This window comes from Ovis aries, chromosome 19 (assembly GCF_016772045.2).
Source record: "Ovis aries strain OAR_USU_Benz2616 breed Rambouillet chromosome 19, ARS-UI_Ramb_v3.0, whole genome shotgun sequence".
NCBI classification, from domain to species: Eukaryota; Metazoa; Chordata; class Mammalia; order Artiodactyla; family Bovidae; genus Ovis; species Ovis aries.
In genome coordinates this window covers 34,205,995-34,222,850 of record NC_056072.1, presented here as the reverse complement: position 1 = coordinate 34,222,850, position 16,856 = coordinate 34,205,995, and the positions used below count along the sequence as shown (strand labels likewise).

Below are 16,856 nucleotides of genomic sequence, written 5' to 3'. Positions count from 1 at the left end.
TTTATATTGAGTCTAAGAGAAATTCCTGAGAGGGCCCTGTGGTTAGCAAATTCTTCCCCACTAAAAGTACTGAGAACAAGACTTTCTGTGACAAGGGATTTGGAGTTTTGATTGGTTTCTCATTTTAACTGAGCTGTGCTATTGGGGAATAATTCCCAATGACCTGAGTCCCGAGTATGGTTTACAGGGCCCTTCAAAATGGAGGTGACTTGTCTACTTGTCCATCATACCTCTCTTTGGATCTTCCCCTGTACTACCACATCTCTGCTGCCACACAGATTCCAACTGATATTACAGCTTCATCTCAAATAAAGGATGTTCAGTTCAGTTCAGTCGCTCAGTCGTGTCCAACTCTTTGTGACCCCATTGACTGCAGCTTGCCAGGCCTCCCTGTCCATCACCAACTCGCAGTTTACTCAAACTAATGTCCATTGAGTCAGTGATGCCATCCGACCAGCTCATCCTCTGTCATGCCTTTCTCCTCCCACCTTCAATCATTTCCAGCATCCGGATCATCTCAAATGAGTCAGTTCTTTGCATCAGATGGCTAAAGTATTGGAGTTTCAGCTTCAGTATCAGTCCTTCCAATGAATATTCAGGACTGATTTCCTTTAGAATGGACTGGTTAGATCTCCTTGCTGCTTAAGGGACTCTCAAGATTCTTCTCCAAGCACCAATTCTTGGACGTTCAGTTCAGTTCAGTTCAGTTGCTCAGTCGTGTCTGACTCTTTGTAACCCCATGAATCGCAGCACGCCAGGCCTCCCTGTCCAACACCAGTCCATCACCAACTCCCAGAGTTCACTCAGACTCACGTCCATCGAGTCCGTGATGCCATCCAGCCATCTCATCCTCTGTTGTCCCCTTCTCCTCCTGCCCACAATCCCTCCCAGCATCAGAGTCTTTTCCAATGAGTCAACTCTTCGCATGAGGTGGCCAAAGTACTGGAGTTTCAGCTTTAGCATCATTCCTTCCAAAGAAATCCCAGGGCTGATCTCCTTCAGAATGGACTGGTTGGATCTCCTTGCAGTCCAAGGGACTCTCAAGAGTCTTCTCCAACACCACAGTTCAAAAGCATCAATTCTTCGGCACTCAGTCTTCTTCACAGTCCAACTCTCACATCCATACACGACTACTGGAAAAACCATAGCCTTGACTAGACGGACCTTAGTCGGCAAAGTAATATCTCTGCTTTTGAATATGCTATCTAGGTTGGTCATAACTTTTCTTCCAAGGAGTAAGCGTCTTTTAATTTCATGAGTGCAATCACCTTCCGCAGTGATTTTGGAGCCCTCCAAAATAAAGTTTGACACTGTTTCCACTGTTTCCCATCTATTTCCCATGAAATGACGGGACCAGATGCCATGATCTTCATTTTCTTTTTTTTATTTTATTTTATTTTATTTTATTTTTTTTTAAATTTTTTTTTTTATTTTTAAGTTTTTTATTTTTTAAATTTTAAAATCTTTAATTCTTACATGCATTCCCAAGCATGAACCCCCCTCCCACCTCCCCTCCCCATAACATCTTTCTGGGTCATCCCCATGCACCAGCCCCAAGCATGCTGCATCCTGCGTCAGACATAGACTGGCGATTCAATTCACATGATAGTATACATGTTAGAATGGCATTCTCCCAAATCATCCCACCCTCTCCCTCTGAGTCCAAAAGTCCGTTATACACATCTGTGTCTCTTTCCCTGTCTTGCATACAGGGTCGTCATTGCCATCTTCCTAAATTCCATATATATGTGTTAGTATACTGTATTGGTGTTTTTCTTTCTGGCTTACTTCACTCTGTATAATCGGCTCCAGTTTCATCCATCTCATCAGAACTGATTCAAATGAATTCTTTTTAACGGCTGAGTAATACTCCATTGTGTATATGTACCACAGCTTTCTTATCCATTCATCTGCTGATGGACATCTAGGTTGTTTCCATGTCCTGGCTATTATAAACAGTGCTGCGATGAACATTGGGGTACATGTGTCTCTTTCAATTCTGGTTTCCTCGGTGTGTATGCCCAGAAGTGGGATTGCTGGGTCATAAGGTAGTTCTATTTGCAATTTTTAAGGAATCTCCACACTGTTCTCCATAGTGGCTGTACTAGTTTGCATTCCCACCAACAGTGTAGGAGGGTTCCCTTTTCTCCACACCCTCTCCAGCATTTATTGCTTGCAGATTTTTGGATCGCAGCCATTCTGACTGGTGTGAAGTGGTACCTCATTGTGGTTTTGATTTGCATTTCTCTAATAATGAGTGATGTTGAGCATCTTTTCATGTGTTTGTTAGCCATCCGTATGTCTTCTTTGGAGAAATGTCTATTTAGTTCTTTGGCCCATTTTTTGATTGGGTCGTTTATTTTCTGGAGTTGAGCTGCAGAAGTTGCTTGTATATTTTTGAGATTAGTTGTTTGTCAGTTGCTTCATTTGCGATTATTTTCTCCCATTCAGAAGGCTGTCTTTTCACCTTGCTTATATTTTCCTTTGTTGTGCAGAAGCTTTTAATTTTAATTAGATCCCATTTGTTTATTTTTGCTTTTATTTCCAGCATTCTGGGAGGTGGATCATAGAGGATCCTGCTGTGATTTATGTCTGAGAGTGTTTTGCCTATGTTCTCCTCTAGGAGTTTTATAGTTTCTGATCTTACATTTAGATCTTTAATCCATTTTGAGTTTATTTTTGTGTGCGGTGTTAGAAAGTGATCTAGTTTCATTCTTTTACAAGTGGTTGACCAGTTTTCCCAGCACCACTTGTTAAAGAGATTGTCTTTACTCCATTGTATATTCTTGCCTCCTTTGTCAAAGATAAGGTGTCCATATGTGTGTGGATTTATCTCTGGGCTTTCTATTTTGTTCCATTGATCTATATGTCTGTCTTTGTGCCAGTACCATACTGTCTTGATGACTGTGGCTTTGTAGTAGAGCCTGAAGTCAGGCAAGTTGATTCCTCCAGTTCCATTCTTATTTCTCAAGATTGCTTTGGCTATTCGAGGTTTTTTGTATTTCCATACAAATCTTGAAATTATTTGTTCTAGTTCTGTGAAAAATGTGCCTGGTAGCTTGATAGGGATTGCATTGAATTTGTAAATTGCTTTGGGTAGTATACTCATTTTCACTATATTGATTCTTCCAATCCATGAACATGGTATATTTCTCCATCTATTAGTGTCCTCTTTGATTTCTTTCATCAGTGTTTTATAGTTTTCTATATATAGGTCTTTAGTTTCTTTAGGTAGATATATGCCTAAGTATTTTATTCTTTTCGTTGCAATGGTGAATGGAATTGTTTCCTTAATTTCTTTTTCTACTTTCTCATTATTCGTGTATAGGAATGCAAGGGATTTCTGTGTGTTGATTTTATATCCTGCAACTTTACTATATTCATTGATTAGCTCTAGTAATTTTCTGGTGGAGTCTTTAGGGTTTTCCATGTAGAGGATCATGTCATCTGCAAACAGTGAGAGTTTTACTTCTTCTTTCCAATCTGGATTCCTTTTATTTCTTTTTCTGCTCTGATTGCTGTGGCCAAAACTTCCAGAACTATGTTGAATAGTAGCGGTGAAAGTGGACACCCTTGTCTTGTTCCTGACTTTAGGGAAATGCTTTCAATTTTTCACCATTGAGGATAATGTTTGCTGTGGGTTTGTCATAGATAGCTTTTATTATGTTGAGATATGTTCCTTCTATTCCTGCTTTCTGGAGAGTTTTTATCATAAATGGATGTTGAATTTTGTCAAAGGCCTTCTCTGCATCTATTGAGATAATCATATGGTTTTTATTTTCAATTTGTTAATGTGGTGAATTACATTGATTGATTTGCGGATATTGAAGAATCCTTGCATCCCTGGGATAAAGCCCACTTGGTCATGGTGTATGATCTTTTAATGTGTTGTTGGATTCTGATTGCTAGAATTTTGTTGAGGATTTTTGCATCTATGTTCATCAGAGATATTGGCCTGTAGTTTTCTTTTTTTGTGACATCTTTGTCAGGTTTTGGTATTAGGGTGATGGTGGCCTCATAGAATGAGTTTGGAAGTTTACCTTCCTCTGCAATTTTCTGGAAGAGTTTGAGTAGGATAGGTGTTAGCTCTTCTCGAAATTTTTGGTAGAATTCAGCTGTGAAGCCATCTGGACCTGGGCTTTTGTTTGCTGGAAGATTTCTGATTACAGTATCAATTTCCGTGCTTGTGATGGGTCTGTTAAGATTTTCGATTTCTTCCTGGTTCAGTTTTGGAAAATTGTACTTTTCTAAGAATTTGTCCATTTCTTCCACGTTGTCCATTTTATTGGCATACAACTGCTGATAGTAGTCTCTTATGATCCTTTGTATTTCTGTGTTGTCTGTTGTGATCTCTCCATTTTCATTTCTAATTTTATTGATTTGATTTTTCTCTCTTTGCTTCTTGATGAGTCTGGCTAATGGTTTGTCAATTTTATTTATCCTTTCAAAGAACCAGCTTTTGGCTTTGTTGATTTTTGCTATGGTCTCTTTTGTTTCTTTTGCATTTATTTCTGCCCTAATTTTTAAGATTTCTTTCCTTCTACTCACTCTGGGGTTCTCCAACTCTTCCTTTTCTAGTTGCTTTAGTTGTAGAGTTAGGTTATTTATTTGACTTTTTCTTGTTTCTTGAGGTATGCCTGTATTGCTATGAACTTTCCTCTTAGCACTGCTTTTATAGTGTCCCACAGGTTTTGGGTTGTTGTGTTTTCATTTTCATTCGTTTCTATGCATATTTTTATTTCTTTTTGATTTCTTCTGTGATTTGTTGGTTATTCAGAAGTGTGTTGTTCAACCTCCATATGTTGGAATTTTTAATAGTTTTTCTCCTGTAATTGAGATCTAATCTTAATGCATTATGGTCAGAAAAGATGCTTGGAATGATTTCGATTTTCTGAATTTATCAAGTTTAGATTTATGGCCCAGGATGTGATCTATCCTGGAGAAGGTTCCATGAGCACTTGAAAAAAGGTGAAATTCGTTGTTTTGGGGTGAAATGTCCTATAGATATCAATTAGGTCTAACTGATCTAATGTATCATTTAAAGTTTGCGTTTCTTTGTTAATTTTCTGTTTAGTTGATCTGTCCATAGGTGTGAGTGGGGTATTAAAGTCTCCCACTATTATTGTGTTATTGTTGATTTCCCCTTTCATACTTGTTAGCATTTGTCTTACATATTGTGGTGCTCCTATATTGGGTGCATATATATTTATAATTGTTATATCTTCTTCTTGGATTGTTCCTTTGATCATTATGTAGTGGCCTTCTTTGTCTCTTTTCACAGCCTTTGTTTTAAAGTCTATTTTATCGGATATGAGTATTGCCACTCCTGCTTTCTTTTGGTCTCTATTCGCGTGGTATATCTTTTTCCAGCCCTTCACTTTCAGTCTGTATGTGTCCCTTGTTTTGAGGTGGGTCTCTTGTAAGCAGCATATAGAGGGGTCTTGTTTTTGTATCCATTCGGCCAGTCTTTGTCTTTTTGGTTGGGGCGTTCAACCCATTTTACGTTTAAGGTAATTATTGATAAGTATGATCCCGTTGCCATTTACTTTATTGTTTTGGGTTCGGGTTTATACACCCTTTCGTGTTTCCTGTCTAGAGGATATCCTTTAGAATTTGTTGGAGAGCTGGTTTGGTGGTGCTGAATTCTCTCAGCTTTTGCTTGTCTGTAAAGCTTTTGATTTCTCCTTCGTATTTGAATGAGATCCTTGCTGGGTACAGTAATCTGGGCTGTAGGTTATTGTCTTTCATCACTTTAAGTATGTCTTGCCATTCCCTCCTGGCCTGAAGAGTTTCTATTGACAGATCAGCTGTTATCCTTATGGGAATCCCCTTGTGTGTTATTTGTTGTTTTTCCCTTGCTGCTTTTAATATTTGTTCTTTGTGTTTGATCTTTGTTAATTTGATTAATATGTGTCTTGGGGTGTTTCGCCTTGGGTTTATCCTATTTGGGACTCTCTGTGTTTCTTGCACTTGGGTGATTATTTCCTTCCCCATTTTAGGGAAGTTTTCAACTATTATCTCCTCAAGGATTTTCTCATGATCTTTCTTTCTGTCTTCTTCTTCTGGGACTCCTATAATTCGAATGTTGGAGCGTTTCATATTGTCCTGGAGGTCTCTGAGATTGTCCTCGTTTTCTTTTAATTCGTTTTTCTTGTTTCCTCTCTGATTCATTTATTTCTACCATTCTATCTTCTATTTCACTAATCCTATCTTCTGCCTCTGTTATTCTACTATTTGTTGCCTCCAGAGTGTTTCTGATCTCATTTATTGTGTTATTCATTATATTTTGACTCTTTTTATTTCTTCTAGGTCCTTGTTAAACCTTTCTTGCATCTTCTCGATCCTTGTCTCTAGGCTATTTATCTGTGTTTCCATTTTGATTTCAAGATTTTGGATCATTTTCACTATCAATATTCGGAATTCCTTCTCCGGTAGATTCCCTACTTCTTCCTCTTTTGTTTGATTTGGTGGGCAACTCTCCTGTTCCTTTACCTGCTGAGTATTCCTCTGTCTCTTCATCTTGGTTATATTGCTGCGTTTGGGGTGGCCTTTTTATATTCTGATAATTTGTGGAGTTCTCTTTATTATGGAGCTTCCTCACTTTGGGTGGGGTTCTATCAGTGGCTTGTCAAGGTTTCCTGGTTAGGGAGGCTTGTGTTGGAGTTTTGGTGGGTGGAGCTGGGTTTCTTCTCTCTGGAGTGCAGTGGAGTGACCCGTAATGGGTTATGAGACATCAAAGGTATTGGGATAATTTTGAGCTGCCTGTATATTGAGGCTCAGGGGAGTGTTCCTGTGTTGCTGGAGAATTTGCGTGGTATGTCTTGTTTTGGAACTTGTTGGCCCTTGGGTGGAGCTTGGTTTCAGTGTAGGTATGAAGGCTTTTGATGAGCTCCTATTGCTTAATGTTCCCTGAATTCAAGAGTTCTCTAATGTTTACAGGCTTTGGGTTTAAGCTTCCTGCTTCTGGTTTTCAGTTTTATTTTCACAGTAGCCTCTAGACTTCTCCATCTGATTTTGAAGACAATGGTCTGCTTTTCTGGTTGCCTGATGTCCTCTGCCAGCCTACAGAAGTTGTTTTGCGGAGTTTGCTCGGCGTTGAAATGTTCTTTTGAGGAATTTGTGAGGGAGAACGTGATCTTCCCGTCCTATTCCTCCGCCATCTTTCCCTCCCTCCATGATCTTCATTTTCTGAACGTTGAGCTTGAAGCCAACTTTTTCGCTCTCCTCTTTCACTTTCATCAAGAAGCTTTTTAGTTCCTCTTCACTTTCTGCCATAAGGGTGGGGTCATCTGCATATCTGAGGTTATTGATATTTCTCCCGGCAATCTTGCTTCCAGCTTGTGTTTCTTCCAGTCCAGTGTTTCTCATGATGTACTCTGCATAGAAGTTAAATAAGCAGGGTGACAATATACAGCCTTGACGTACTCCTTTTCCTATCTGGAACCTGTCTGTTGTTCCACGTCCAGTTCTAACTGTTGCTTCCTGACCTGCATATAGGGTTCTCAAGAGGCAGGTCAGGTGGTCTGGTATTCCCATCTCTTTAGGAATTTTCCAGTTTGTTGTGATCCGCACAAAGACTTTAGCATAGTCAATGAAGCAGATTTTTTTTTTTTTTAATTCTCTTGCTTTTTCTACAATCCAACAGATTATGGCAATTTGATCTCTGGTTCCTCTGCCTTTTCTAAATCCAGGTTGAACATGTGGAAGTTCATGGTTCACACACTGTTAAAGCCTGACTTGGAGAATTTTAAACATTACTTTGCTGGCATGTGAGATGAGTGCAACTGTACGGTAGTTTGGGCAAATAAAGGATGATTACACCTTAATGTCATCCTTTCCCAGTCTATCTAGTTTCTACTTTTGACTTTCCCAAGTCCGTTAACCATGCCATTGTTCTTCTGGTCATAGATTTAAACCTTAGAGCCCCACTTTCTCTCATCTCTTTTTCTAGTTCTGTTCTTGTTCCTATTCAATTTTACCTCTATCAGGCAAATTTGCTTGGGTTTTAGATTCTACCTAATACTGTAAATTCTGGCTACTAACTTAATTGTCCCCCTCAGTTCTTTTCATCCATAATATGCTGCTACAAATACACTGCTTTCTCCAGGAAAGCCTACTGATCTACTCGGGTTCTGGCTTTCAGTTTCTGCTACTGTTATGATCCAAGTACCAACTCCCAAATATGTAACAGATCTGACAACTTGCTTCTGGTCCTTTACAAATTTCCTCCTTCTTCCTTCTTTTCAAAGATTCAAAGCTTAGTTATTTCTACGTTCACCTTGAAAATCTTCCTTTCATAACATATCACTGCTAATTTATATCTATAAATGTACTATAATTACAGTAGTCAATATTGAGTAAGTTTTTTTTAAAAAAGGGTATGCCATATTCAATATTCTATGATAAACCATAATGAAAAGAATATGAAAAAGTACATATATATAGTAAAAATTAACACAACATTCTAAATCAACTATACTTCAGAAAACAAAATACAAGGTATGATAATGAACGTGGGCTGAGCTACAATAGGCTCAACTTAAAGAACACACGCTTTAGTCCCTTAGCATAAAGAGCACAGAGCCTGGTTTATATCTGGTTGTCTTTATGGATAATACGATCACCAAATTTCTGTATTTTGTTGTCTATGATCAGAGCCAAGACAGCAAACTATGACGATGAAATGAAGGGACTGGCAGAAAATGTCACCCTTCACATTTGTAGGCTATATACATTTGGGGCCCAGTATCCTCTTCAAGCTTATCTTCAGTTCCCCATGAGATAGTGGACATCCTTAACTGTTAGTCACTCAGTCATGTCCAACTCTTTGTGACCCCATGTACTGTAGCCCACCCTCCAGGATCCTCTGTCCACGGGATTTTCCAGGCAAGAATACTGGAGTGGATTGCCATTAGGTATGAACATTTCCAAAAGCCAGGCTGGTGATTTTGTGAGATGCCCCAAAAGCTACTGCTATTAATATAGAAGCAGATTTTCTTAGGGCAAACAATGGTTTACGTTTTATATATATATATTAGCTTGCAATGTTAATTTTACTTTTTATTTTATTTCCCCAGTTATCTAGTAACTGACATAATTTCTTATAGGTCTAAGCACACTCCTTAATGTCTAAAGCTCAATGGCTTACACACAGTAGTTATAATATTACTTAATTAATTTAAAAACCACAAGCATATACCTTGGTAATGTTTTAACTTAAAAGATACAAATCTAAAAAAGAAAAAAATACAAATCCGATGGTCTAACAGATTTAAGACATTTCAAACCCTGAATTGCTCATGGAGACCTGCTCCCCTTTAAGAATACATGAAGAGCTGACTTTTAGAATCTGAGGCTCACTGATCATTTTGACCCTGAAAACAGTTTGAGACCAACATTTTAATCAGAGTTATAAATACACTGATGAACACACTAATTACCTGATGAATTTTCACTGCAGCCTTGCCAATCACTTCAATCATTATCCTTTCACTGAAATTATTTTTATTGGGACCAATCATGTCACATTTACATTTGTAAGAACTTTTAATTCAATTATATGTTTTAATGTCCATATTAAACTTTGCCAACTGGAGCCCCTGCTATTTTCATTTTTCCTTTGTGATCATTATTTCTGTCAAGTCCATATGGTGTATATCTAAGTCTGTGAGCTAGATAATCTCAAGGAGGTAGAAGGTAAGGGAAGAAAGAGACACAAAGAAAGAAGCAAGCAGAGAAAAATGGACTGCAGCTGTTCTGAAGGTTAGACTTCAAAAGAAAACAGTGCTACACAGTCAGTGTCAAAATATCCCTGGACTTTATCTTGAGAAGAAGGTCTCTAAGGAACTATAGTACCAGAACGGTGAATGGACAAATTAAACTGTCCCCAAAATGATACTACTGGAGTCTGCTTGATCATTGTAATGTGAATTTGCTGACGATGTGGATGGGACTTTTGCATAGTTTTCACATCAAACTGTCTGTTTCTGCTTCTCCACTACAGTGTTCCTCAAAGTGTAGCTTACAGAACCCTGGGCAAGGTCCATGATGTAAGAACTATTTTTAAAGTAGTAGTAATAATAATAATAATACTTCTCTGTTGGCATCTGCCCTGATGAAGCAAAAGTAACTGTACATAAAACTGCTGGCATGTTAGTAAGGATCAAGCAGCTCTGATGTGTACTAGTATTCATTTTATTTTTCACCACCTCACATTCACAAGGAAAACTTTCCACTTTCAAGTAAGAATGTCCTTAATGAAAAAAAAAATAGTAATTTTATTAAGTTTCAACCCTTGAATACACATCTTTCTAATACTCTGTGTGATCAAATGGGCAGTATACACAAAGCACTCAGCTGTATACAGAACTATGATGAAAAGCATGTTATAATTGTTTGAGTAGCAAGCTAAAACCCCACTCTTCCACGGAATATTATTTTTTCTTGGAATAACAAAGAACATAATACACTCGTTCAGTCTTATATATCTGGTAGACATTGTCCCCAAAATGGGTGAATTAAGACTGTTACTGCAAGGAAAACAGTTTACCATTCTATGGATACTGAGAAAAATTTGTATTTTCAAATGAAAATTAGAATTCTGGAAAATTTGCATCCACCACTTTGACAACTTCTCAATACTAAGAAGCTTCACTGATAATGGTGTGATATTAACAGATGTGAATTTTTTGATACTGTATGTTGAAATGTGCTAACCTTTGGAAGATCTGCACAATCCAAAATTTTCCAAATGATCAATAAGTCACACATGTGTAAAATCTACTTACTGTCTAAGATAGACCAATGGATTTTAATATAACAGAGTATAAAAAGTGCATTGAAATAGTTTCAGATTCTTCATTAAAACTAATCTTTAATAAAGAAACTATTACTCATAGGTTTTAGTGTAGTAACAAGGATTAATATTCAGAATTATATAAAATGATTATTAAGAACTGCTCACTTTTCCAGATATATGACTCTATGAGGCCAGATTTTATTCATATACTTTTATCAAAACAACATATTGCAAAAGTTCTGATACAGAAGCAATTATTAAGCTAGATATTAAAGGGATTTGTAAAACCATAAAGTGATACTGCTATTATTACTAAAATTTAAAAGACATAGTTATTCTTTATAACTATATAGTATATATATATATATATAATATATAATATAAAAATTAAATTATTACTTAAAAATAAGTACTTAAAATTTTCCAAGTAGTTATTTTTATTACCAAATTAATTTATTCATCAATTAAGTATTAGATGAAAAAGTTTCAGAACCTCTGCTGTCTCATGATGAAAAATTCTTGGAGCAGCATTTCTCAGAGTGTTTTCCCCAGAATACCAACTCATGATATGATTCATAATAAAAGGGTTCCACTCTGGAATATGTTTGGAAAATTTGGATACTTATAACATACGCTCTTCTTGGAGAGCTGCAAACCAGATTAGAAGTTCAGAGAGGTACTGCTGTACTGCATTTGTGTCATCTTATGTAACCCAGTGTTTCCTTATGTTGTCTCAGGAAGTCTGTGAATGCAGAACATGCTGGTCACCTGATCCTGAAGAAGGATGTCCTGGCACTGTGGACATCTGTGGTAACTTACCTTCAAGCCGGACCACCAGTGGCACCTTGAGTTCCAGCTCTCGGCAGGCTTTGGTGATCCCATTGGCAATGATGGCACAGTTGACAATTCCACCAAAAATATTGACTAGGATGGCTTCAACCTGAAATCAAAATAGGAAGGTGCTCATCAAAATGCTGACAGTCAGCATTCCCTCAAGTAACTGGCTAATTAACAAAGATAATTAAAATAATGCTGTCTTAAAAAAAAAAAAAAAAAGAACACAATAAAAGGACCAAGATGTTAAGAAAGTTAAAATTGAGTACTTAATTAATAAATATCACTAAATAACATTAACATATTAACCCAAATTATCTTATCAATCACTTCTCTGAATTCAAAATGAATAAGCCACTTATTTCTTATATACTGTCTTCTGCTTTGTCTTATATTGCTGTCTGGTACTGTTATATTACAAGTAGTGTCATTTAAAATTTCATGTACTTCAAGCAACTCCTGCAGCTCAATTCCAGGAAAAATAAGCGACCCAATCAAAAAATGGGCCAAAGAACTAAATAGATATTTCTCCAAAGAAGACATACAGATAGCTAACAAACACATGGAAAGATGCTCAACATCACTCATTATCAGAGAAATGCAAATCAAAACCACAATGAGGTACCATTTCAAGCCAGTCAGAATGGCTGTGATCCAAAAGTCTACAAGCAATAAATGCTGGAGAGGGTGTGGAGAGAAGGGAACCCTCTTACACTGTTGGTGGGAATGCAAACTAGCACAGCCACTATGGAGAACAGTGTGGAGATTCCTTAAAAACTGGAAATAGAACTGCCTATGACCCAGCAATTCCACTGCTGGGCATACTCACCAAGGAAACCAGAATTGAAAGAGACACGTGTACCCCAATGTTCATTGCAGCACTGTTTATAATAGCCAGGACATGGAAACAACCTAGATGTCCATCAGCAGATGAATGGATAAGAAAGCTGTGGTACATATACACAATGGAGTATTACTCAGCCATTAAAAAGAATACATTTGAATCAGTTCTAACGAGGTGGATGAAACTGGAGCCGATTATACAGAGTGAAGTAAGCCAGAAAGAAAAACACCAATACAGTATACTAACACATATATATGGAACTTAGAAAGATGTAATGATAACCCTGTATGCAAGATAGCAAAAGAGACACAGATGTATCGAACAGTGTTTTGGACTCTGTGGGAGAGGGAGAGGTGGGATGATTTGGGAGAATGGCATTGAAACATGTATAATATCATATATGAAACAAATCACCAGTCCAGGTTTGATGCGTGATACTGGATGCTTGGGGCTGGTGCACTGGGACGACCCAGAGGGATGGTACGGGGAGGGAGGAGAGTGGGGGGTTCAGGATGGGGAACACATGTATACCTGTGGTGGATTCATGTTTTGTACAGCAAAACCAATACAATACTGTAAAGTAATTAACCTCTAATTAAAATGAATAAATTTATATTTTTAAAAAATTCATGTACTTGTAACTTTTCCCTTTATAGTTTATACTTGAATTTTTACCTGTCATGGTACCTTTTAAAACTAGTGACATTATTTAACAGGTAAAAATTCAAATTTTTCTATGCCTCCTTAATACTTCTTTGATAAGCCAGAAGTATATATTAATACTTAAAATTCATAGGTAGCTTAATAATCTTAGATAATGAATGACCTTTTTAATTAAAAACAGACCCTCCCAATAAAGAGATACAAGTTTACACTACATGCTACTGACTAGAATTTTTCTGAAATGTAAATTTAAACTCATCATGCTAACCTGTTTGTACATATTCCATATTCAAAGGCACGTGGGCCCCCCCCCCAAAAAACTGTACTTGCCCTGACTTGATAAATAGGTTTAAGAAAATCCTGTATAATTAACATGAAGAACGAGATAATGAAGAGAATTCATTACCTAGATTAATTGATAACACCCACAGATCATGGCTATTCATCAAGCTGGAGGCATCAAAATTCCAACAATGGAGTGACAATTAAATTCTCCCACACTAATTGCGAAGCATATATGTGTGTGCTGCATGCCATTTTAAAATTCCATTTATTCCAATATGCTGAATTAACTACACAAAACATATGAGAAAAGAACACCTCACATTTGTTCAGGACTCAACTGCTTTAAAAGTGCCATTACATGAACTTTCATTTTTAATTTTGATACTCGCAGTGTGTACAGTAAGTACAGTGAGGATTAACCCTCTATACCAGATAAAGCCATTCAGAAAACCCACACAATTTGTCCCAATGTTACACAGCTAATGAGCAGCAGAGGTGAGGCTCCAAGTCAGCTTCTGGGTGGCCTGTGGATACTTCATTCATGCCAGCTCCTAGAGCTAGAATCTTGAATACGGCTTTCTCACCTATGAAATGGGAATAATAGTACCTAGTCCATAAAGTTACTGAAAGGCCTAAATGAGATAAGACACATGACATGCTTATTACATGCCTATAAAGTACTTTATGGGACCTCCCGGGTGGCTCAGAGGTTAAAAATCCACCTGTGGTACTAGAAACACAGAAGACCCAGGTTCAATCCCTAGGTTGGGAAGATCCCCTGGAGGAGGGCATGGCAACCCACTCCACTATTCTTGCCTGCAGAATCCCATGGACAGGAGCCTGGCGGGCTACAGTCTATAGGGTCACAATGAGTCAGACGTGAAGCGACTGGGCATGCAAGGTACTTTACGGATATTTATACATGCATTTACTGATATAAGCAATGGTGAAAGTGGACAGGTTACCCAGACAGCATGTACAAGAAGGAAACCTTTCAGCAGACTGCAGCTATGTTGAATTTGAATGTGATAGAAAACTGAACTTATTAAAGTTCAGCAAAAAGGTAATGTTTTAAGAATAAAATAAATGAGCAATATTTTTCAAACCAATTAAGAGATTGGGGCTACTCCCAAAAAAGAAATCTCCCATTACTATTCACAGCAGGCTGACTGGTAAGCAGAAGTTTGCTTTCTAATGATGGCTATTAAATGCTGTTAGTATTGAGGCTTGGTACAGCAGTAGTTTCCAAATAGCTGTGGGATGGAGAGAAGTTTGCCAGAACAATGGAAGAAAAATACACTTAAGAGCAATAATGACTCCACAGGGTCCAAAAGAGAAACTCAGGAACAGCTGAGGCTTACTCAGTTTCTGTAGAAGAACTAAGCTTTCTAGAAAAGCACACACTGGCCCATGTACATCTCTGCCATGGTCCAACTTCTACATTCTTTAAGGATGAATTCAGATGTCAACAAATTCTCAGTGAAGCTTTCCTCTATCATCAAGTTATGGTGAATTATTCTGTTTAATCCATCTAAAACCGTATAATCATTCTAGAGAGTAGTCACACCACATACCACGAACATACGTAAAGTCACCCACAGTGGCAGGAGTGGGGGACTAGAGGCAGGAAGATGCATCTGGCCCTGTGATTCAGTTCTACTCAGTATATATATATACCCTGGAGTCAGTATCAGATATGAGCTGTGACGCTGCTATTGCCTCATACAGTATAAATTCCTTTGAATCTCTCACATCAGTCTCTCATTGTGTTTAATTAGCATCTGACAAATAAAAACAGATACTCTTCATAAAACAACTTGTACCTAAAAGTGAGTCAACCACTTCAACCAGTATTGAACCCTCAGAAAAGTCCTCTTTTCGAAAGGTGGGGGAATAGGTGGCTTGTTAGGTGTGCTGAAAGAATAGCTGTTCTCAAGTGTAGTAAATCCACCCCGCATCTCCATGCCCTAGGCACAACACTCAGGGCAGGCCACCTCCGTGCTCCTCTACAACAGGAGTTTTTTGCCTTTTTTTTTTTTTTTTTAAATAAGGATCTAATGTGATCCATGACATAGTGTAATCACCTAATAAATAATAGTTTAAAGACTGGAATAAATTAATTTCAACAGACACTTAATGGTCATCTCCCTTATATTAGACACAACAGAGTTAAGTCCTTGGGATATGGAGATGAGTAAGGCGTCATCACTGTACTCAAAGAACAAAGAGGAGTTTGAGAATCAGACTAGTAAACTGTCAACTGCAGTCCTGCCTCCATAGTCTCATGGAGCTAAGACCAGGGCACCACCAGTGGTGCAGACTATTGTAGCAAGAGGGGCCTTTTGGAAGCTGTGTTGTTCCAGGTGACAAAGAAAAAGAGAGAGCAGCAACTCAGGTAACAGAGGGCAACCAGGATGAAGGCAGAGCTGGTATGCAACCTGGTTCACTTAGGACCTACAGGCTGAATGCGGAAATAACCTGAGAAAATGTAGGTGAGGTAGACTGGAAGGCACCAGAGGCCAGGGATGGGAACTTGGCTCTTTTGGCTTATTCCTTTCTTTCCCAGAGCTAGATGAAGACAAGCCTTGAAAGTCTCCCTTGGGGTGAAAAGGGGAGTGATGGGAAAGAGAGAAGTGTGAATATGTGAGCAAATGTGAGATGAGAAATATAGAACAACCATGTGGGAGCATGAGAGACACTAAGAAAGACAACCAGTGAGAGAGAGAGCATGACAGAATGCGTATGTGAGAGAAAGAGAAGGAGAGAAAGAGTATGAGTGATACTAACAAAGCAGTTAATATTTTTATAAGAAGAACAGCAAGACACAGAAGTGAACAGGCCGCTTAGCTCAGGGACACAGGGTTGTTTGGGAAACATGGTGTACCATGGGCACCACAATGAAATCACCACAAGGGTGACAGAAAGACCCCACACCACCAGAAATGATGTGGTTGTCTCCTCCTACAAACTAATTTTCTGTAGTCAAGCACTTTAATGGAAATCTGATTTAAGCTTTCACTTTGGGCTGATTTCTACTATAATCTGCAATCTCAAACTGAGAATGAAATTAAGAGAGTCTGAAAATGAAAGCCTTGTGATATCATCATTATTTTGCATTTATAAAGCATGTCAAATCTGCAATGTGTGCCTCACGTGTTCATTTATTATTATAACCCCTAACTGCTGCTCCATGACAATACCAACAGAAACTTTTAATAGTATTTTTTCCCCTCTGGCAAAGGGAATGTTTTTAAAGTTGGCACTAGGCCTTTTCATGAATTCGAAACTCTCCCCAAGATTCCTAAGTGCTTTCAGAAGTAGGCTTTTCTAAATTCTCGGGGGGAGGATTACAAGGGTTGCTATTTACTGTTTCATAAAAGTAAAGATCATCTAGTGAGGAGGTTATGGTGTCAGATCAACTGCACAGATCCC

General features: G+C 38.0%; 1 protein-coding gene across 1 annotated transcript in view; it reads right to left on the bottom strand.

Annotated features, from left to right (window-relative positions):
- Window positions 1–16,856, bottom strand: part of SUCLG2 (succinate-CoA ligase GDP-forming subunit beta) — a 296,024-nt gene that overhangs the window by 18,073 nt on the left and 261,095 nt on the right. Inside the window, exon 10 of the mRNA XM_004018340.5 lies at window positions 11,618–11,738. Within this exon, the coding sequence (XP_004018389.3) occupies window positions 11,618–11,738 (121 nt within the window). The remainder of the gene's footprint in view (window positions 1–11,617; window positions 11,739–16,856) is intronic.